The sequence below is a fragment of the Platalea leucorodia genome (genome assembly GCF_965183815.1).
Source record: "Platalea leucorodia genome assembly, chromosome: 6".
Taxonomy (NCBI): Eukaryota; Metazoa; Chordata; class Aves; order Pelecaniformes; family Threskiornithidae; genus Platalea; species Platalea leucorodia.
The window spans coordinates 61584467-61608896 of record NC_138828.1 but is presented as its reverse complement, the minus strand read 5'-3'; the positions used below and the strand labels follow the sequence as shown (position 1 = coordinate 61608896).

Sequence of the window (24430 nt, the reverse complement as noted above, 5' to 3'; positions counted from 1 at the left end):
CACAAGCAAGCTTAAGAATCAATATTTTTTATTTACTGCTTGGTAGTACAAAAGTTGTATATAAACTATTTTGTTAAAAATACATCTGATGCAAATTTAAGGAAGGCAGACTAATATGGTAATATCCATAACCCTACAAAATAGCAGAATGTAGTGTTAAATGCAATGAAACAGGCACAGTTTCTAAATCCTCATATTGAAGTAGCAATGCACAAATTAAATTCTTGCACATATCAGACCTTACAATACCTTACTTATGTAAGTATTTTATACAGTTAAACAATGTTTTATATATCCAACACGTTTTCATTTCTTTTATTCTACATATTTCCAATGGAATCAAAATAGAAACTACTTTTAAATTAAGTAAAAAAATACATATTTCCATTTAAACTTTCTTCCATCCTTTTGGCAAATTTACTTGCAGTACTAACCCATCATCATGTATCAAAACACAAAATTATCAAAATACACCCCCCCCCTTTTTTTTAAAAAAAAAAAAAAAAAAAAAGCTTTTGGAACAGTCTATAACTGTGTATCTCCTTTCTGAAAATTATTTGAAACTGCTTAGTTTTACCCAATACTCCCTTTTTCCAGTAACATTTTATACTCATAGCTCTCAGTTTCTTGGAAACTGAAAGCTAACTACAATAACCAATACTAATAAAATCCTTCTAGAAATATTAGCTCTTCATACAAATAATCAAGTGAAGCTTGAAGAAGAAAAAAAATTCAATAATATTAAATGTATGCCTGTAAGGTGAGCTTGGTGTTTATGTTACACTTAAATATCGAAAAGATTTCATAAGCCAGGTTTAAATTAATGGGAGCAGGGATGCTAAACACTCAAATTCCAGTCCTGGCCAAACAGTTATTTTGGGTTCTCAAGGATGGACAATTATCTCTAAAAATATCCATTTTAAAAGGAACAGTAAACCATTTATTCTTTTCAGAGCTTTGGTGAGAGGTGGGTTTTGGGTTTTTTTTTTTTGGGCAAATATAGCATCAGTGGAAAGTATATATTGATAGGTCCAGTCAGTATCACATGGATACAAGTAGAAGGAAGACCATCAGCAGCAGATACTTTCAGCAAGAGTGAAATAAACTTCATGACAAGATGTGGGGGTATCTAATACATAAGCAAGAAGATTAATTTTTATCTTTGCACACATTGATTGTTAACACTGCATCAACTGATGAACAAACCTGATTCTCAGATCTGAAGGAGAAACACAGTTTAGAGCACTTTGACTAAAAAGAATGAAAGTACTAATTTAAAACAAATCCATTTCAAAACAAACACTGATTTTCATTCAGTTCATAAAGCAGATTAAGTTACTTTATAGTTCTCAGAATATAGTGCAATCTCTACTAAAATGCGTTACGTTAGAGCTTATATTCTTAGGCACTCAGAACAAATGTTATTTTTCAGTTTCTATTACACGGCAAAGTTTGCTGAAGTATTGCAGAGATTTCCCTCCCAAAAACAAGTAACAGGACAAAGCAGAGATCATAAGCAGACAGAAAGAATTAACATCACAAAACCATCACTGGTATTTTTAGCAGTAAGTCACACTTAAAATATGAAGGGAGTGACACTGGCTTAAGATTTTGGTGCCAATGAAAACAGCTACCCTCAGTCCAGTAAAGCCACTCTGAAGGACTTTAGTATATACTCCATAAATTTTTAATGCCAAATATTCCATATCCTTATCTAATGGTTGAAATATGTTGCCTGAGCTTAATAAGGAACCTGTGGGTAAAAAACAAAAAAGAAAAGCAAAACTATTAGGCATTCTTCAAATACGAGTGAGTAGTTACAAGGAAATGGGAGAACAAGTGGCCTTGAGGAAAGTAACCTTCCCAAGAGCTCACCCAACTGCATAGAAAAAGATGCTCTTCAGCCTACGTTAAATAGTAAGGGGGAGGTAAGGGGGGAGAAGACAACAATTTAATTTAACATCTGCATATAGCTGAAGCACTCTGTACTGTGAAGTACCCTTCAGAGAGCCTGAGGGCTTATGTACTAAAGGCACACGTGCAGATTTTGGCTGACATAATTATTTCCTTGTATGTGTTGCTCGGCTACTAGCCATTAGATTAAAAGAATATTTTCATCTTCCAAAGGCTGGCTTTTACCTTCAGCAAACACCTATCAGTTCCGGAGGGGAAGAACAGAGGAGAAAAATCCAGATAGACCAGAGGGGTGAACACAGTTTATCCACAGGGTAATCATTTTACTCATAACATTGAGCTCATTAAAAATGCTTGTCTAAGTACAAAAAAATTAAGATTATTTGATAAGGCTTTTACCTTTCCTGTCCAAAAACTTAAAATGTATTTTTTCTTTCCAAGATGAAGCCCAACACTTGGTACGAGGTCCGCAAGTGCAACAGTATTTAAGTGTCGAAATCTTACTGATTTTACTCGTGAAAAACCATTAAGTGTTTAACCTTGCATGGATGCCACCACGGAACTTGTAAAATGCTACAGTGCCATAAATACATTTCCTTAAATAGTATGCATCTCTTGGGAGTTTTCAGTTTTCTCCAAAGTGCTAGTAGACAAGCTGCTTCTAAAAGTTCCACCTGCAAGAGAAAATAATTGTAAAATTAAGCCTAAATAGTGAAATTAGTTTTAGGAGAAACACACCAATTACAAAGTTAGCAGATGTTCTGAAATGGGAAAAAAAATGCCATAATCGCATGAAGTGTTTGCCGTGCATTGCAGGTTTAGCATGTGAAATCCTAAAGGAGAGGAACTAAAAAATTCAGCTGGTACTCATGAAAAGAATGGACAAACACATGGACAAACTGACAAACTGCATCCCAGTGCAAAGCACACACAACTTCAAAAAGGAGACTAGGAATGGAAGATGTTACATAGCTTCAGTGCACTAGAACCTTAAGTTTTTGTTTACCCAGTAGCTTACAATGGATGTGCAAGAGCTCAACTCAAAATTTTGACTTCAACTATCAGCTGTATATCTACTACTTTATGTGCCACTAAGCATACTTTAAATAAACTTAACTGATGAAATGAAGTCTGCTGAGAACATGGACCTTGGAGACCTGGAGAAGACATGCTGCAACTTCAAACGATGCAGCCAGCAAGACACTAGGACAAGCTGAAACACTGTAGAGGTCACTTCAAGAAAATACTAAGAACATGTTAGTTTAGGAGGGAAAAAAACCTCAAGAGTAGCAGTGAACACAAGCAACCAGCAATATTAGGTCGTTCAGGTACTGCCCAACTCAGGAATTCCATCTCATACAGGAACTCTCAGTAACAGCTGTTAAAGTCAGGCCACAAAGTACAAATCTACTGCCTCCAAATGCCAGAACAAACCTTTTCTGGCAGCAGTTAAACACACATTTGTGTCTGCCTTCTTCCTCTGCATCTGAAGATCTGAGCCAAATACTCCAAAACTGTATGCTTTTTATCCTAAATTTATTGGCTGGAGGCACAGCAGTCTTAAATGCTGCTTATCAGTTCAGTTTCAGTAGATTAAGCTGTAATAATTTATTACAAGTCTGAAATAAGTAATTGCAGTAAAGGTCTAACTACTACCTGTTTGTATGTCAACAGCTTTTAATGGCAGTGGACAAAACCTGAGCTAGAACCATGCTAGGGAACAGTATCATCATAGTCTTTCAAGCAAGATCTGTTTATTTTTTGTAGTGCACATCAAACAGGCCTGGCTAGTTTCCCAGATGATTTACAAAACAGTTCTGTTGGACTGGAAAGACCTTTACAAGAGATTCCACAGAGCCATTTCTCTGCTATTAGAACATTTGTTTTCAGAAAGGGCAATACTTTAATCCTGAGGGAGGTTCTACAATAAAAAGCTGCCGTAGATGGACACTTAATATTTTTATAGCTATACTATCATATCTCTCAAGAGAACCGCTTATTTTTAGATTAAAGTAGTAATGGTTTAAATTTACGGAACAACTTTTAGGTAACTATATGGAACAGCTTTCTTATTTTAGGAGAGGGAAGAACAAATTAGAAAGAAAACTGGACTAGAAAACATTTCTAGAGTGATTTCAAAATGTGAGTTTGTTTCTTTTTTCTTTTTTTTTTTTTTCCAAATCAAAGTGCACTGGAATTAACTTTATTTTCATATATGCCCTTTTTTTCCTATTTCTGATGTTTAAACAGAAGATAACTAGTCTGCCTTTAAGTCAAAAATTGTATTACAAACAGGCTGATCATGCTACCATTAGAGACATAGGAAAGAAAAAAAAAAGTCGCAGGAGTAACAAAACAATTAGCTGGGCATGAAAATGCCAATGCAGCCAGGGAAGGAAGAGGTTATCTCCTACTGCCATTAGCTAATATTGATTTTTGAGAAGGAAGAAAGGAAAAAGAAAATACATCAACAAAAAACCAAAACAAAACAAAAAAAAACCAAAACACAAAAAACAAACACGAGCACCAGGACATAGTTCTGAATCAGAAAATAAGAGTAAAGTTTGTCTCTCACTGACATCTGTAGATCCTTCACATATTTCAGAGCAGCAATGAGACAGCAGCCCAAATTTGCCACAGAACAAAAAGCAAAACAAAAAAAACCCCAACCATCCTTACAGTCTATCACCTACCTCCAAGGCAGGGCCAGCTGCACTGACACTGGCTTTGACAAGGATTTGTCCAGTCTGGTCTTACAAATGTCCAACAATAAAGATAAAACAGCTTATTCCAACTTCTTAACTTTTGAAACCTGAATTCCACCTCTTTGCAAATTAGCCTACTATTTACCTTCTTACCCACTGAGCAAAAAGAACTGTTTACTTCACTACTCTCCACGGCTTTTTAAACATTTGGAAGCATATGATATCTCCAAGTCTTTCTTCCTCTATGGCAATGGTTCAAAAAAATTGAGTATAATTTAATGATGAGACACAGAGTCCAAACAAATACACTCTCCTTAGTTCCACAGTCCTACCTGTGCTGCCACTAAAGGCTGGGAGGAAGTATCCCATTGCATACCAGCTCTCTACTTTGTCTTCCTTTCTAAACTGATGCAATTACAGAATGTTTTCTTAACGAATAAACAACAGATACGAAGAAAAGGCCACATCTTGTACATTGGCCTTTCAGAATTTAACCTCAAGACACTCAAGGGGTTTTGGGTCTTGTTACATTTTTAAACATACCTAATTTCCACTTGTGCATTTCCCTCTCACATTTGAAGTTACTGAGAGTTTGAAACTGGACTGAGCTGACACAACATGACTTTATCCTCACTCTCAGCATACAGAGAGTTTGGCACTGTGCACTTTGTTCACTTTCTTCAAATCCAGTGCCTTTATTTTGTCACCTAGAACCTCCTTCCTCCCCAAGGGTCAAGTTCTGTATTTTGAATCACATTTGTGTAAAATCACCTCTCCCCTTCAGATTATCAACCAGTGTGTTATCAGTTAGAAGCAAACCATATTAACTTACAGGGTTTTTTTTCCCAGCATTCTTAACTGTTAAAAAAAAAAAAGTAGTCAGGGGTACATTCCAAAACCATGCCGGACATGTTTTTGACATCCTTAATGGGGTACCTCAAGCAGTTCACTGAAGTTTTATGACAAGAAAACTCCAGCCTCCTGGCTTAGTAACCTACCATAGATCCCTGAGATACGAGCACTGTCATGTGTCTCCATTCTTATTAGCCAAAGCTCCACTGATCTATCAGAGAAGTATCTAGTAAGCAGTTACCTTATACAAGCACACAATACAGGGCAGCAAGCGTAAGGAAGAAGCACTGTCGTTACTCCAGTGATGGAGCTGCCAGCAGCATTTGTTTCTTTTGGGCAACAAGCACATTGCCACTAAATCTGAACCATCATTTATTGCCAAAAAATAATATGCAGATGCTTTGTGTCTTGCCGTGATGCCACCTCCACAAAGTAGTTTTTATTTCAACATCTACTCTAATTACAAAGTCTAAATTAACAATTCGGTAAGAATTGGTGGCTAATTTAGCCTCTACTGATTTATCATTAATTGAGTGATCAAATATAACTTTTGGAGACTTCTCTAGAAACTTTTGCATTGAAAGATGAGTTTTCACACAGAACTGATACATTTTCAACTTCATTTCTCTTTACTGATTACCGTCACTTATTTCACAAAAAACCACTTTCAATACGAGTTCCCAATATTTGATACCTGCAGTCTACTCTGAGCCTCTCCTCTCTGGCACGTCCTGTTTCACGGGCGCGGCAGGTGCTTCGCTGGCGTCCTGTTTCACCGGCGTGGCAGGCATATCACCATTGATACTCTCCACACCACTAACAGACATCAAGCTTTTCCGTTCTTTGGAATTTGATTTGTGCTCCACTTTTGTGACTCTAAATCTGAGGTAAGCACAAGAAAGATTCAGTTGTATTTCCCCAGAGATTGGTTAGATCACCCTCAGTACCCAGTGTATGGACAGGAACACGTTTTCAGGTCCCAAGACCCAGACCTAAGAGCAGACACCCACACAGACCCAGCTTCACTTCACAGCAATTGTCCTTCCTGTTACCTACATGTACTTTTAATACTCACTACTGCTGAATCACACTTTCTCAGGGAATTGTGCTTTCAAGCAGGATCCACAGATTGTGTAGTACTTCTTAGAACAGTAATTTTCTAAGACAACTACAACATAAGCTGGGAATTAAAAAGAACAAAGCAGAATGGAGTGGTTTCTATAGCTCACACTTGAGAAATATCAAATTCAGAAACAGAGGAATTTATTAGTGTAAAAATCTTGTTTCTTTTTAGCCAGTATCAATAGAGCAATAGCTTTGGATTTATACCCACAGTAAATCCCCATCTACTTGCAAAGTTTAAAAAAAAAACCCACATTTACTTCTTCCAGAAATAACTTCAGTCTAATAGAAACAGGGTTACAAAAAACCCATCACTGATGCTATAAACAGAGTAGAATCAACGGATATCTGATCCAACATGGTCCAGTGTAGCATCCCTAAGAAAAGTATACAATAAAATGACCTAAGTCTTACCTTCCCACAGAAAGGACTGTAACTTCTCCAAGACGGCTTCTTCTGTGCTCTTTAGATTTGTGAGCTGGCTTTATAAAGTGCCAACGTTTGTGGCTACAACGAGTACAAACATCCTTTTCTGCTACTCCTCCAACAGTATGGAAGTGATGGCCTTTGCAGCTGTGTTTAAACGGAACAGCACCAGGTGACAAAGGAGACCCTGGACTCGTTGGAGAGGTAGGAGATAAAGGGCTGTAGGAAAAAGTATAAAGGAAATTTAATGTTTACTATAAAATCCTGTTTCTTAAAAAGGAAAAAAAAGGATAAAATATAACCTTCAGTTATGTCTAGTGAATAGCTAGTTTTTCCAGGGACCGGTTATTTGTGAGGATGTCTGGTTTAAAGTTCCCGCCGATATCATATTTTTGCAGTTAAAATCACTTCATAAATTAGTTCAGCTGCAGTCATGTGGTTAAGATAACTAACACAAAGGGCAAGGAAATGGAAAAAAAAATCAGGCTAAAATAGAAGAGAACAGGTTACATGAACTTATACTGATGAAGACATCTGATTAGCTGATTAAATTCACACTTGAAGAACTACGGAAAATATTTCAGAATTGTTACAGTATCTCTAAGGACTCACAGAAGAAGAGCATAGTCCCAGAATATTGCAAAGAGGCAAAACTGTCTATCGTGAAGGGAAGAGAAATCAACAGATCATTCAGCTTAAGCTCTAGAAAAACATTTTTTAAAGTACCTCGAAAGAAAAAAAAAAAAAAAAAAAGGCAATACAACCACCAAAATGCATTTATTGAGAATATCTAATCAAATCAAATCTAATTTTCTTCTAAAACAGAAAAGCAGAAAGCATAGATAGAAACCAGATGATGTACTTTTTTGGACTTCAGCATCAATTTTGACACTATCTTGCAACACATTCTCCTAAAGCAAGCTAGAGCTCAGTGCATTAAAGGTGAAATTACTGTAGCGAAAGGGAGCACACCTTGTTTAAAAAAAAAAAAAATACCAGAAGGTTATATATCAGTAGCTTACTATGAAACTGGAAAGATATACTAAATGTGGTTATTCTGGTCCTGATGATATTCAGTGTTTTAAGTAGTTCCCTGGGTAATGGAATAGAAGAATAGATAAAGTACCCATACACTTTGGGTCACCCATAGTAACCATAGAGGACAAGATGAGAAGTTAAGATAATCAGAGAAGAGCATGTGCGTGAAAGACAGTCACACATACATAAATCTTATTAAAAATACTGGATGTACTGCAGTAAGGACAACACAAATTTCTGTGCTTTAGCAGAAAAACTTTACAAACCCAGATAAAAAAGCAACTAGCCAGATAATCTTTCTTCAAAAAAAGAAGGTGAAGATCACAAGCTGAACATGAATCATTATGATGTTGCTGCTTAAAAAGGACAAATTTTGCAGTGGAAATAACAGCAGTATAACCTGTGAACCTAAAGTTACATTACTCAGCATTAATCATGCCTCAGCTGATCATTCCATCCAGTTTTAGAAATGTTAGTATTTTTCTTGAAATAACAAACTGAGGATACTCCAAAACAGAACAGGAAGAACAAATTAAAGAAATAAAACCCACCATAAAAGACTGAAGTTACTTGAATGCTTATTTTCAAAACAGAAATATTGACAGGAGACTTTTAATGGTTTTCAAATAAATAAGAGAATGCTATTAACAGAAATAAAATGTGTTCAACATCCAAAGCAAAGAGAGGAAGTAATGGCTTTAAGTGGCAGAAGTGCAGATTTTACTTAGCCATTACTATTCCTATCATTAGGAAGCGTTTCATAGTGCACCGAACTTAAAGAAATACAGTTGATTTGCACTTGAGTTACTAAAGCTTTAGGACTATCTGTTGGAAATTATCTAAGAGCAAACAATCATTTTTCCCTTCCCCTTACTTTTTGTATTTTAATTCATCGCTGAAAGAATAGTCTAAAACTCCCAAAATAACATCACACATGCCTACACAAAACGATTGAGTTAAAATTCAAACAGATATTTCTGCTGCACCATAAAAGTTTTAAAATAATTTCTATACTTGAGGAGACCTCCCTTCATAAATTCAATTTTTTTTTCTTCAATAATCCAGCCTCTCACCACTAAAACAGGTGATAAACAGTTGCATACTCAACTCTGTTTTGCTAAAGCTATGCACTCCCACTTCTTTTATCAGTGACACAGTACTACTTGAACCTTCATCTTCTCTGCCTTGAATATGAACACAGGGCTACATATGAAGAGTATTTAGAGTAATACAGATACAGTCTAAAGGTACTTATGTACAGATATAAGTACTTTTACAAAAATGATGCATCTGCAACTCAAGGGCTGAACTACTTTCTCTACCTAACTCTATAAATAGGTGTGTAGTGAAAAAAAATTAGGAGGTAGGTCAACCAATGTATATTACCAGAATTATAAAGAAAAAAGTAAACCAGGAGGAGACATAGAAAAAGATGTCTATTTTAGGTTAGCATGCATACAAATTAAATGAGTACTGCTTCGGTTCTTTCAAGTCAGACTAGCTCTGGACTAAGCCAACTTGTAAGTAACTTCACCCTAAAGTAAACAAGTATTTGCAGCCTCTGTAAATCTTTAGCACAAAAACCAATAAATCCGTATCACACGCCTAGAACACATAACCAGAAAAGCCAGTTACTAACCCAGGGCATACATTAAAATTTAGTGACTCAGAGATACCACAAGGAAATCAAAGTATTATCCTCTTAGGTGGTAACTCAAGAATGTCTTAGTCTTAAAAATGCTCAGGAAATCCTTTGGAAGGGTACATTTTTAGTTGCCTCAGGAAACATGCATTAAAAAGATGAGTAGTTACCTTTCAGGTTCAACGACACTGCTATCTGCTACCATGGCCGTTAAAACATCAGCATTTGCTGCAATGAGAATAAATAGTACTCTTCAAAAGTGTATGGCTCTAACTTTAGAAAAAACAAACAGCAAAATTAAAGGTCCTCAAAGAAATTTCATCTAAAAGAAAGATGACTGCATTATGTATATCTCCAAAAAGGCATGAGGAAAATTATGCAAACAATGTTAATACAATTCTATGCAACTTTCTTAACATGACATTACAGTTCATATTGCACTCAAAGCTCTGCCCCAATACAAGCCATATAACGTAACCATCTGCACAAAACCCCCAAACAAGATCTCTGAAAATTTTAAAACATCCATTTGACCACAGGAGTATCATCACCTCACATGTATAAAGCAACTTCGATTAAAAACACTGGTTTAAGTGAGCCCTACAAAATGTAAATTAATTATCAACCAAGAACTACCAATTGCTCACACAGTCTAAAAAACACATGGGGTGCCTAATTCCAACCTTGAGGAAAAATACACAAGCTCAAAGGCCTAACAGTTATTAACCAAAAAAAAAAAAAAAAAAACCCAAAACATAAAAAAAACCCACCACACAAAAAACAACCACCCCCCCAAAAAACCACAAACCCAAAAATACAACTTTTCCAGGGGACTAGTCTTCATTCAGAAGTAACTCAAAGCCAGTTCAATGCTTAGGAGAACTTCGATTTATACAAATGTAAAATTAAAAGGCTAAAGGTTCTTGTACTGTAAAAACACGCACTCTCCTAAGTGTTTCTTCTACTGGGCAAATACATTCTGAACTAACCAAGCATTCCATGGACTGCTTAACTGTGATTTTATTTTTTCAGTCACATCATCTTCTTTATCCTTTACTTCACACACAGCACATGAAGATACCTGTCCAAAATTCAACGTTAGTGCTGGTCTACCCTATTGCCTCAGTTATGCACAAACCTTTCATCAGGCAGAGCTGCCAGAATCGTTTCAAGACAAAAAGTTTAATGTGGTCAAAACATAAGACTTCCACATGCTTTCAACACTGCCATTAAGAAAGCAACCTTGAGCTTTTACTTCACAAACAAAAGGATGAACCAAAAATGAAACACCCAAATAGTTAAAATACCAAGAAATGCATGAACCAAACTTATCGTACAAAATCATTTTCAGGTAAGCAAAAGACTTCCCTATTTTCTTTGAAGTTACTGCCTTCTGAAGGCAATCTCAAAGAGTTAAGCATGTACAAAATGGTTATTAAATGAAAACACATGAACATACCATCCTTCAGAATATCTGAAAAAACATACTTGTTATAGAACACCATCCCAAAGGCTCACAACTTCAATATCACAATACTATACCTTCATTTTTCATAATGTAGTTAACAATTTGTCCCACAGTGTCGCTATTCTCGTGCATAGTTTCATTCATTTCTGTGCAAGGAAATAAATATGTTGTCAATATCTTGGCCTTCTGAATCAAGAATTGAGTTATTTTAAAACAAAAGTAAAAACAAAAAAAAAAACCAAGCCAAACCAAAAACAAACACACACCAAAGAAGTTACATTAAAAAAAGACAAGATCTATTGTCACTGTGGAGGGAAAGCTTACATAAGGCTTTTTAGTCCTTATTCAGGAAAAAATACAAACACAAGTTTATGGAATTTACACATCAGCTCTAATACATTCATCTAAGACTTGAATAAACTCAGTATTTTCATAAGCATACGTCAAAATTCCTTCTCTAGCTAGTGAGGAGACAAACAAGAGAGCAGTATTTCTAATCCTAACAACAGGGAAGGAAAAAAAAACCCCAAGAAAAACATTAAACTGTCTCAAGTCACTATTTTAAAATAGTTATTATCAGCTTCTAGTTTAAGAGGGATTCAATTTAAGCTTTTCACCACATCTACAAGGACATAACATTTGATTTTTCTAATTTAAAAAAAATCTCACATAATTACAGGAGCAGGGGATTTAAGAAAGAAATCTCATGACCATACTTAATACTTTTGGAATCAATTGCACCCATTAACAATACTGGAAGCTTCTCCAGAATAACCTCAGAAGGCAGAGAAAGACTGGGGAGAGAAACAGAACAATGAAGAGGCACAGCTCTGCCCTTCCCTAACAATTGTTATGACTAGCTTTATTAAAAAAAGAAAGAAAAAAATCACACAATTGAGGCAAGTTTGATAGGCGAGACCCTAAATTTGTCTCTGAGTAGTAAATTACGGGCTTCCCCATCTCTGTAGCCATGCTTCATCTTCATCCTAATACTTGCAACTCTGCAATGCAACTGAGACACAGCTACTTCCCCAAACTAAGACCTAAAAGTTGCCCCCCTTTCGTTACCTTTCACCTTACTGTTACCACTCAGATGAACTAACAGACCAGACAGTCCCACTCAGTGCATACATGCCCCAGGCAGTAACTGCTTAAGAACATACTGACACATCATTGCTGCACCACACAGCTCTACCCTTACCAGAGAGCCGCTGTAATTTGCACTTATTATGCTTACTATGAACCTACTGACAATAATTAATTGGGAGAAGCGAAGAGGCCCGAAGTATTTACAAGTCACTTGGCCCTTGTATTTACTTAGTCAAATGCTATACTGGGTTACTATAGCCCTTCCCAAGTGATAACACTCTTTCTTGTTTTTTTTCAAGTAAGAGTAGATGAGCATAAGGAACCATAAAAACAAGAGCACAAACAAACAAACATTAGAACAAAAACAAAGGTATCTTTAAGAAAAAGTTATAAGCAGCACACATTACATAAAACAGAATGTAGACAGTCAGTCCAAAGGCTCAGTTTTATAATGAGAGGGGAGACGAGAATGACAGCACAACAGGAACAAATTAAGATTGCTAAACATAAAACTAAGATTTCAAGCTTTGAACAGCAGCTTTTTGTCACTCCTGAGATAGAATTATGTATAATACTACTTTGTTGCTAACAGCATGTAAAATGCAGAAACGCAATCTGGTAACTCCAGTTGTAGTGTATAGTTGCAAACAAATGTATACCGGATACTTTGATTCCTCTGTAAGCTCTTAATTAATGTCAGAGGACTTGCACGGGAAATTGGAACACTCCTCGTTTTGACTGGCAAAGACCAGAACCCAACAGACATACAATGGTAATAAAAATATTTTTCTTAATATTGTTTTCATGTCAAATATAGACAGAAAAATGACAGAAGTCTCACAATAAATTATTCCATAGTAGTTGCAATGTACAGAAATAGGAAGTTGTTTACTAGACTTGTTGATTACCTATTTTTTCATCAAGTTTTTCTTCTTCTACTTGTTCAGCCTCTGTTGTACAACGATACCCTTTTTTCTTAAGGACATGACAGATGAGGATCCCCAAGAGACCCATGATGAAGAACACAGGAACCAATGCAAAGGCAATATACTCTAGGTGTTCAGCCTTGCCATCATTGCCATCAGTTTTAGTTGCCAAAGTAGTTGTCTGTAAGCCATAGCTTGATAAAGCCTTGAGAAACTCTCCATTACCTACGTAAACGAATAAACACAGTTATTACTATACACTGTAAATCACTTCAAAGCATTTAGAAAACTACAAGCATGACCAAATCCCCACAGCGTCAGTGTGATGTACCTTCTGTCATGACTTGAACAGGCAACACATACTCTACTGCCGGAGAACTCACACCCGTAACAGTAGATATTCCCTCTTCATAAAACGATTACAAAATATCTAACACACAAAGAACCGCATGACATTTCTTCAATATAACAGTGAAGAACATACAATATTCTAGCCCGATAGGCTTGTAATCTCAACAAGAGGGCTCGCGTATTTCACAGAAGAATACCACCACCATTGCTCCTTGTTCCCATCAGTGAGGAAAATGCCATACCATCCCACCAGTCCTAAGTTCGTGCAAAACTGCTAACAAACCACGGATCCTTCCCTAATATGAGAGTAATTACAGGATTTAGTATTGGCCCTTGCAAAGAAAAAGTATCAGGTGTGAGAGAAATAACCTTTATTTTTTTCTTAACAGTGAAATTTCACAGCATGAAACAAAGAACATTTACCCTCTACTCATCAGCATAAGGTGGGCTCATTCTTCACTTGTTTAAGATTTGGAAACCATTTTGTATTTAAACTTGAAACAGAATGGGAAAGATGCTTTTCTTTTTGTTTGCAAAGAATTTAAGTTGCAGCATAAACACACATTAACTATACCCACAATTAGGCATTTTTGTTTCAATTAAGCTCTGAATGTAACAGATAGTATATATAACAGTATAGAATATTTACATTAGAACAGACCTCTAAAGTTCATTAGTCCAAACGCTGCTAAAAGCGGCTCTGGTTAGATCAGGTTGCTCAGATGCGCTCCATCTGAAGGATGGACATTCCACAGTATTTCTGGGCAACCTGTTCCAATATTTGCCCACTTTTATGGCCAACATACACAGATAAATTAAAATCTCAGTACCTTCTCATATATCAAATACAAAAGCATACAAGTTCAACTGTTCAGCTAAATCCAAAAATACACGTTTGTATACTCAAAATTCCTTCTGACCCTCTAGAGTTTATACACACTCCCCACCCCATATAATAAAGATTTAAATATTACTCTTCCAATGTGCAAGACTATTCCTGCATTCCTACCCTCTATTCTTCTCCTCTGCTTGTGCTGAAAACAATTTTTTGGAGTAGGAAAGAATGACAACAAAGAAGACCAAAAAGAAAAACATCTAGTACTATTTCAAGGTATTTTCCATCTACTTGTATTAAAATGGACAAGGCAATTCAGAATCATTCCATTAATCAAACTGGTTGACGGAGTGAAGACTCATCAGAAAAACCTTTACATGACAGTGACACTTTCACAACAGACATGTCTAGAACAATCAAATCCCTATCTTTAAAAAAAAAAATACTGGAAGCCTCCAGAAAATTGCCAAAAGACCGTTATTCCACAAACAACTCTACTACATTGGCTGTATAACTAAGTTGTATTTGAAAAATACCAGTAAGGTGACAGATAGCTAAGAAAAGATTTTTAAAACTCTAGTTAGGTATTTACCTTAGTCTCCTTTATATCAGAACACTAAACCTTTTATTTTTAAAGTACTTCTGAATTTTTCAGGACAGTTTTGAATTGTCAGTTCAGTAGTAAGTAATACACAAGACTTGCTCAAAGCAAAAAAACACTGGAACTTCTTTGAAATAATGATTGATAAAACACCAATTAGCAAAAAGAAAAAAGATGTTAAGCATTTCTCTAAACCGATTTTCTGGACAATAGTAGCAATGCAGAAAAACAGAAAGAAATGGAAAGAAATGGAAACAAACAACTGAATAGATCATGAGGCTAAATGTTAAAACAAAATCTCAGGATGTTTGCTTTGGACAAAGCCGGATGGTCTAGCTTGCTCCCAAAACCAAAAGAGAAAGCTATTCATTTTTAAGAGAGGCCAGCAATCCTATGGATAATCATATGCAGAATTTACTAGATAAGTAACCTTTAGAAGTTTTAACTTATGCCTGAGTAGGACAATTTAACAATGTATACAATTTAACACTTTAAGGCTACAATTTACACTACGAGGAAACAAAAGACGGGAAAGGGTAATGGACATAATCATATAACTGAGAATGTTGATCTTACATACAGTTTATTTGCTTTCTAAGAATTTACAATTGATGTTTTAATATACCAAAATAATTTTTTTTTGCTAACTCACCAGGTAGCAACAGCTACAAAGTCCCCCACTTAATCACACAAAGTAGCTCAATTTACTTCCCAGGCAGGAGAAAAGCCATCACACCAGGGAAGTATTATTTTGATGACAACATCATCTCAGAATCTAAGAAATGCAACTTAAACAGTATACATCACAAGCTCAGAAGGGTACTAATAAATAAGCACCCTTCACGTTCAAATATAAGACAAAAATAGGCAGATGCTTTGGATTTTGCTGCACATTATCCACTTCAAGAAGGAATGAGAAGGACCTACTACACTATTTCTAAGACATCAACAGCCACTTACTAGTCAAGCTAACAGGTAGAAGGGCCACAAAATGTATCTGACTCGACTTTTTTGGTTTTCTACCTCTCTTTGTGGCCAGAGTGGCATGCATTGCCCAAACAAATAACATCCCTTAATATTTTCTCCACAACTGTGGTAGGTAATTCCCACTTCAAACCTAGAGAGCAAGTGGGTCTTATTGCATGGCTAGAGGCCCAGGCTTCAGACTCTCCAAGTTGTGGTTCATTACCATTTCTCCAGATGCAAAGTGGCTTTAAGAGGTCCCTTCCCCTTCAGTCCTCTGCTACCCCACTGGCTGTGCTCCTGACAGACTGTGGCCCTGAAAACAGTTTTAAACTAAATTACCAAAATGACCAGTGTTTAAGAAAAAAATGCCTCAAGAAGTCTCAGTTTTTAAGCAGTCATTTTACTGAATCAGTGTAACCTCTGGTTTGGCAAACTGCTCTATCAAGACAATCAAGAGGCTGAGTAAGCTGAATTGCGGGAATAACCAAGGATAGATGAATACATCCAGAACAAGCTTTCCTAAAGTAATTGTAGTAACATGGAGGCATAGTCTCAGAGTATGCTCCAAAAATAAGGGCAGGGGGATTAATTACATGTAAAAAGTATATCATCCTACATAATTATTTTTAAATCATCAACTTGAAACCCCATCAGCTTGACACAGCCACTGAAAACATACATACAATTTAAAATACAAAGCTGATTCACAAAGCTGCATACTAAAGACAGGTATCTAAAGGTATCTAAAGACAACTGAAGAAAATTCTCCCATTAAAATTCAACAAGATATAAACAACTTTCCAAGGTATTTTGCTTATTACTAGTAAAACATTAAATCAATAATATTTCTATATAAATACATAATTTACACAAAGTCTATAAACTGCTTGATGCTATTCATTTTATGTTCAGAGATGTAGAAGTTCACCAAAAGCAAACCAAAAATATCTCAGAAAAAATTAATTAGCTGGATCAGATACTTGGTGCTGTGTAACCTTATAAGCGGAGCGAAGCACTCAGCTTTCATTATCCCTACGCATATCAAGATGTCTCCCCTCAAAAATCTCAGCAGTTACGACATAATGCAAAAACAAGGCTTGCCTAGCTAAGAAGCAATATATTTAATGTCCCAAGTCATAGCTACATCATTCATTGTACTAGTCCTCTTCCCCAGAGGCGTATTATGCTTATTAACAGACTGTTGATATTCTACTTCATTCTCATGATGTGTCATGTTGCTTCACAACGGCTTTTAATGACAAGTTCAGGCCACAGCAATCTTCCTTGGCTCAAGCCAATTCATACAGAAATTCATTTGCTTCAGTGTTTTGCTGTCCTGGCATTTTTATATACCTGTCATTGTATACCAGTCTATATATCAAAATTACTTGAAGATGTAAGCTAAATAAAAAGATTTATGAGCAATATTCAGCATGTTTAGTGATGCTTAAGTTGTAGATCACAGACTGCATTCATGCTACTAATTCACATCGCATGTATTCTCATTTGCTTAAAAATGAATATATGTTAGGTATTGAACTTGAATTGGCTGCCCTTACTTAATCCTTACCTAAAAAGTAAAATTTAAGGACAGTAAACCTCAAACAAGTCTGTTACACTGGTTCTAATCATTACTAGTCTGACACAAAGATAGTGTTCTTCCATCTTGCAATGGCTCAAGAAAATTTTATAGCCCCTTTAAGAAACAGAATATAGGAGGAAAAAAGTTAACATGTTAATGAAAAAAATATTTCATCCTTCATTAAATTGCAATTTTTACATGACCTAGACATATCTATTAACATTCTAGTTAAACACTGTATTCCCTCCATATTAATAAAATAATGTTTGACCACAAAAGTATTCCAAGACTACAATGTCTTGAAGGCTGTGATAAGAATGAAGCTGGAGCAGACCACATAAGCAAAGGTATTCCTCTGTAACAAACTTTATTTCCCCTTAAGGTTTTATAAACTCACAGAAAAGACAGATAGGATCACCTTAGAGAGGTCATCCCACTTCATCCCACTGTCAAAAAGCAGGATTAACTGTAGCTAAACAACTATCTGTGAAGCACGGCTAAAGATCCTGCAAAGGTAATAGCTTGCCCTCCACACCTATTTTCTTTCTCACTGCAAACGGGGGGGTCAGAACAATTCTTCCTTTAGTATCTACTACCACAATTTCAGATTCTGCTTGCACTGAGTTACAGAATTACTCTTTCCTTGGTTTTAGCTGCAGGTACTTGAAAAGACTTCATACTTGGCATGATCACTAGGACCTCTCAATATGAGGCCCAGTTATTTCAAAGCTTTGCCTTTAGTATTGATCTAAATAAACAATTCTCAAACTTTTCATAAAGCACATGAGAAATCTCTAGAAATATTTAATATTGCTTAAAGAACAACTCAGATTCTTGAAAAATAAATCCTTTTTGTAACAAAGACCAAACCTGTTTAGCTGTTATATAAGCAATATAAAACTCATCACTAAAATAATGCATTATATTTATTTTTCTAAATCTCCTATACTAAACTTGAACATAATCTACATCTAGCTTCAAGCACACTCCAGTTGTTTTTGTATTGTTTAATTTACAGAAAGTAGCCCATAAACAATGATGTAATCTTCTCTCTGCTCTAAAGAATCCTATTTGGTTACTCTGGATTTTCCCCATTACGCCCATGCCATTTATTTCTTATGGCATGCCTTTTAAAGAACTTTGTTTACATGTTATGAATTTGATTGTTCTACCTGCTAAAAATAAGTACATACATATTCACTCTCCTTCTCCATGAAGTTCAAGGAGTTACACAATCGTATTTCCTGCTTTCAGGCATAAAAATGAAATGTAGCTATCAATCTCACAGTATACAGAAACCAACTATTGTTGGCCTTAATGTTAATTAATATTTAAAGAAATAAAATACGATCAATGTACAACCTACTTAAGTACAAGACAAATGAAATATTCCGATATGGCATATGATTTGCTCAAACATCTCAGCTAAGCATAGCTGGAAAACATGTCTCAGAAGCAACATCAGCTTATGCATTTCTCCCCCTCCTCACCATTAATGTGCCAGTTCATCCATCTGTGGAAAAAGAGCAATCACTTAAGGTTCAAAATAATTTACACAGAATATGGTTTGCTTGGGCGGCTTTTTGGTTCTTTTTTGGTTGTGGGTTTTTGTTTTGTTTTTTAATTTTTCTTTCTTTCATACCTAGATCACTTCCAGTTCAATTCACCATGTGGGCCTACACCCTGTTTAAAGGGCATAATCAAAGGACTGCTTAAGCTGGCAATGCCACAAGGAGGAATGGCCAGGCAGATGCGACCTCAGTTCACCCTGCAAGGAGAAGGCACCTGATGATCACACCTAGTGCTTCAGCCTCTCCTGGCTCTAGGTGAGGTATACTTCCAACTGCATTAAACTGTAACAACGCTTCCTACCTCCAGGCCGGACATTTAAGGTGGACGGATGTGCGCCTTGATTAAAAGCACTCATTTTAAATACCATTTAAAGTAAAACTTTTTTTGATTTTAAATTACACACTTTTAAATTCAGGCATAAAAACAAAACAAAAAAAAAACCGCTTGTTAACTCAATTTCCTAAATACATGCTAAATACCTCACTCTTAAGAATTTAAGAAAACTAACTTTATTTTTAAAAACTTATTAAAGTAATGGAGTTTTAGTGAAATTAATTAAATACTAAAAATGGCCAGCTTATGTCCCTTGGCATTTCAGAAGTGGTGGATATTTTCTTAAAATAAAGGAGTTCTAAATCAGCTATTTACTTTCATTCAGTACATTCAACTTATTTAGATATAAAGCATTCTACTAGAGCTAAAGCAGAGGTTTCTTTTGTCGAAGTCTAATTGCATTTTTTAGATTCTTAATTCAAGTGCTTAGCAGTGAATTTGTTGAGAACTCTGACAGTAATTATGTACTGATTTAATACAGAGTTTTAGTTATTTTAATGATATAGTAAATTTAGCCAGAACAGTTTGCTGCGACTTCAAATTAAATATACTTCTTAAAAGTTATCTGATTTAAATAGTATTTACCTATTCTGGACTCTACAGTCAAATAGCCTTTGCATAACTAAGCAGATGAAATAACAAGCAATTTCAATCACAAGTCAAAATATATCACTGCCCAAAACAGACACACACAAAGATATTTAGGAAATGTTTGGGCTTCTCTGCCTTACTAGTAAGGTGGTAGCTACAGAAGAGACCAAGCAAACTAGAAAAGGCAGCAAAGAACAAGTTAAAAAAAAAAAGTTTATTTTCTGGAGGAAAAATCTCTTAAGTGAAGAAAACCTATTGCCTACTATTTGCTTGGTCTATTGTTCAAGGAAATTGTACTTTAGGGAATATGCATAAACTGAATAGCAAAGGAAAAACACCTATCATCGAAGAGGAACATTCAACGAGTTTGTGAATTCCGCTGAACTTCTAGCTTCCTTGTAGTAATCGGAACCTACAACCAGAAGTGAAATACGCAGGAAGTCTGATGAGAAAAAGGAAGCCACATGATGAAAGAACATACTGACAACTAGTAACAGTACTGCCAATTGCCTTAGAGGTTAAGCAAGGTTGTTCAAGGTTTGCTGTTAAGAACAGACCTCAAAACCTTCATTAGATTTGTCAAGAGCAGTATCTCAAAAAAGTGAGCCGAAGGATCAACCATGTTTCTTTAAAGCTCATTCTAACTGCGCCTACTTTGAGAACACTAACAGTAAGACACATGCAGCAAGTCTTGGGGATGACCTACCCGAACATAATACCTAACAGCATCCTTACTACCCAACACTGTATTCAAAACCATAAAACTGCAAGTCTTTCACAGTACCTCAAGCTGGCACCTGTAAGAATCCTTAAAGTAGAGACGGAGTCTTTGGCTCACTGAAGTCACTGCAAAAATCATGACTGTGGGCAAGTTTTGCAACAGGTCTGGAAAGATAGCTTTCCACTCTGAACTCCGAGCGGTAAGTCTCTGCCCTGATGAGTTATTTCCTAATCCCTATTTATTTCCGAATTGCATGCCCTATCAACACTTTCAGTAAGTTGTCTGCAAAAAGTTTTAGGCAGGCTTCCCTGAAAGCCTGGGCATGGCATGGTGATTCAGAGAGCAGGTACCTCCTATGTAAGGATACGTCCTATTAACAGCAAACAAACTATAGCTAAAAGCATTACTATATAATGCACGTAACCCTCAACAATTTTCAACCATTGCAATTTCTACACTCCCAAATAGAGCTTGTTAGGAACCAAAAAGGAAAACCAAACCTAATAAATCACCTTGTCAGTCACCCAGTCAGTCCAAACAATCACACCATGAAGGCATCTGACATTATTAAGAATTCAATGAGAAAAAACAATGAAGAGTATCTACAGCAGTTTTGTCCTGTTGAGAAAGGGAAAAATTGCAATATGAAGGGCAGTAACAGAGACTCAGTCCATTCCTTGTGTGTGACACAATATGCGGTTGATAATGCTGCAGAAACTATATATAGAGAGACAAAAAGCTCATGTTTCGCTGTTTACCAGTGTTAAAATTGCAGTGCTTATGGTCCAATTGCTTTGGTAACTACTTGAGCAGCACATAGCTCCTACCACAAAAAAACATACAAACAATGCTTTGCATTTGCATTTCTGTTGGAAAATTTTTCCTCAAATTTCAGTTTTCAAATAAAATATGCACTGCATGCAGCTACTACACACATTTAATAAAGTACACTTCATCAGTTTGGCTGTTTAAAAAAAAAAAAAATAAAGTCCTTCCTGGACACATCAGATATTTAAAAGTATTCCATATCACAGGTAAATTTACAAGTGCAAGCAGCATCTAGTGAGCAGCATTAAATCAACGCTACCAAACACATCATATCAATGCATTTATGCAAACTAACATCCACAGAAGTTTAGATGAGTCAACAATCAATTTCAACCAAAACCACTGTATCTCCTGTGTGAAGATACAGCAGATAAACTGGCAGAAAACATTTGGCAAACTCAGAGGAAGTAAAAAATGCTCTCATAGCTTTTGCATTTCCCGCTAGGCTTCCCAACTTCCAGCTTTTTTAAGTACAATCCTATTCATCTAGATATACCAGACTAAATTACTGCTATCATTATTAAATCCTACCAATGCCCATGGCATACTGACAGTCCTCCAGCATAACTGCCTTCAAGCTCAATAAAGCAATCCTGAGTATAAACACTTGTAAAAAGTCAGTACAAGCCTATGTATACACATCCTTTGCTTTACTAAAATACCTGTTTACACTCTCTTCAAGATACCAGTAGTAGGTAAACTGTATAGTAATCTTGCCATGTAGAAACATGCAGTAATATGCCAAAGTAACAACTATCAAAGAGCAAATTAATTTTTTATGTGTTAAAAAATATTTTACACTGAAGCAACTGGGGGGGGGGGGGGGGAAGAGATGGTCATGATCACAATGACAAAAAAAATCCACAATTCCTCTCCTCCTCTGACCTCTGCATACAAAACCTGAAAAAAATAAGAATTAGAGTCTTGGAGAGCACTACCTACTAGTCAACACAAATTTGAAATTCCAAATGCTTAAACTCTTTCAGTGAGCTCAATTAGCTGGGGAAAAAAGGTCTGATAATGCTAGTATCTTTAGCACCATTTTACTGGCTCCATTTGTGCCTGGTGGTACTTATTTCTTTCCGCTCTCCTGAAGGGAAGGATGGACTGGACAACAAGCCTCCCATTCCTCTTGCTTTCGGAAAACAAATAACACATGGTAGATATCTCAATCCTCTCCAACCCCGCTGGCCTGTGCTAAGTAATAATTACAGACGTACAAAAGTAAGTACAGAAAGACTAGAAGCATTTACTAATTTTATGCTAATAAGTATGCCCATGTTAACCATTTCCACTAAGTTTAAAGGTTACTCTCAAACAAGTTGGTACACTCTTACCAATGTCATACCACCCAATGGTAATCAAGCTGATCAAGCTGAAAATCACACCAGGTAAAAATGAGCATCAGCTTAAACACAAATGTTTGAGAAGCACAGACAACACACAAAAAAGCACTTCAGACTACACAGGCAATAAAATCAGTTTCACTTTGAGATTATTAGTACCATAACATTTGGGGCTAGATATAAACAAAGAGAATGTTATTTAAAACTAACTTCCTCCGGCCCGTACGCGCGCGAGTGTTCTTCAGAGACCTCAAGGGTTACAGTCAATTGCGCTTCCAAAGCCTGAACGCTAAGCCAAGTTCAATCTCACGACAAACAGATGGTGAAGTAGAAGAAATTCTTTGATGCATTTCTACCTTGTGAGACATCCGATTCCAGCTGAAAGTGAAATCAGCTACGGAGGACTTGCCAGACTCGAGTTTGTAGCGTTCAGCAGTGATTTTTATTTCTTTTTTTCCGCAAGACTAAATTAACAGTCCGGGGCGGGGGCTGTCGCGACATGAAGAACCGTTTTACCGCTGCAAGCACTGGCACGGGGAACACGGGCGGCCGCGCCTCCCCCAGCCCGCCGGAGCGGGACCCCGCACCCGGCACCCAGGAGCCCCCGCTCCCGCCCGGGCGCCCCCTCAGCGCCGCCGCCGCCGCGCTCGACCGGAACGGCCCGGCTGTCAGGCGGGACAGGCTTCGGCCCCTGCGACCGCCGAGCCTCCACCTCCTCCCTGCTCGCTCCCCCGCTCGCCCCGGGCTGCCCAGGGGCCACCTGGGAGGGGAGGTGGCCCCTCCCGCTGCTCCCCTGCGGGCCGCGGCGCGGGGACCAAACGCCAGGTACGCCCGAGTTACCCGCTTCGGCCCCGCGGCCGTGGGGGGCGGCTCCGGCGGGAGAAGCAGCGGGGTCAGCCGAGGCACTCGAGTGGCCGGAGAGGCCGGCGGGGCCCTGCGGCTCGCACCCCCCGCCGAGGTCACAGGCGGCGGCGGGAGCCCGCGCAGAGGCCCAGGGGCCGCCGCCGGGGAGCGAGGGGGTCCCGGCTTGGAAGTTCCCCTCCGACGGAGCCACCACCCGCAGAGAAGGACCGAGGCCGCAGCGACCCACCGAGAGCGGAGCGGTTGCTCAGCCAGGCAGCGGTCGGGCCCAGCGAGGGAGCAGTCGGCGGGATCCCGCCCGTCGCTGGCGGAGCCATACCCGGCGCCTCACCCGCGCTGCCTCCGCGTTGGCAGCCGCGCTGCCGCCGCCCGGCCCGGCCCGGCCCGGCCCAGCCCAGCCCACGGGCGGCGGGGCGCGCCCTGCCCGCACGGCGCCTGCGCGGAGCCGCCGGCCCGGGGCGGTGCCGCGCGGGGAGCCCCGCCCTCCGTGAGGCGGGCGGCGTCGGCCGTTGTCGGGGCCGCGGCACGGGAAAAGCGAGGCTGCGCCGCGGGGCACAGCTGCACGCAGGGCGCCGCGGCCGGGCTTTGAAGAAGGGGAAGGCCTTTCTGGCGTACCCCGTGAGGACTGCTCCGAGGCTGTCCTCCACCCTCAGAAGCAAGG

The 24430-nt window shown here is 37.9% G+C and overlaps 1 protein-coding gene across 2 annotated transcripts; it reads right to left on the bottom strand.

The window, feature by feature from the left end:
- Positions 1-36: 36 nt before the first annotated feature.
- Positions 37-24142, bottom strand: RELL1 (RELT like 1). 2 transcript variants are annotated; one of them, XR_014228508.1, is made up of 8 exons: positions 23999-24142; positions 13165-13407; positions 11242-11313; positions 9870-9927; positions 7008-7238; positions 6166-6353; positions 2314-2588; positions 37-1753 (listed from the first exon to the last, which is right to left on the bottom strand). XR_014228508.1 is itself a non-coding variant. In XM_082315171.1 (7 exons), the coding sequence occupies exons 1-6, from the start codon at positions 24084-24086 to the stop codon at positions 6173-6175; spliced, it is 873 nt and encodes a 290-aa protein (XP_082171297.1). In that variant the 5' UTR covers positions 24087-24142; the 3' UTR covers positions 37-2588; positions 6166-6172. The 2 variants fall into 2 exon arrangements, 1 of the variants encoding a protein (XP_082171297.1); XM_082315171.1 differs by having other exon boundaries at positions 37-2588.
- Positions 24143-24430: the final 288 nt, after the last annotated feature.

Bases quoted from the DNA above. Each gene is read 5' to 3' on its own strand.
- RELL1 (XM_082315171.1), bottom strand. From the start codon at position 24,086: ATGGCTCCGCCAGCGACGGGCGGGATCCCGCCGACTGCTCCCTCGCTG. The intron at 11,314-13,164 runs GTAATCAACAAG...TTCCTTGCACAG, and splicing joins AAAACTTGATGAAAAAATAG to AAATGAATGAAACTATGCAC. The intron at 6,354-7,007 runs GTAAGACTTAGG...TGCTTACCTCAG, and splicing joins ACAGTCCTTTCTGTGGGAAG to ATTTAGAGTCACAAAAGTGG.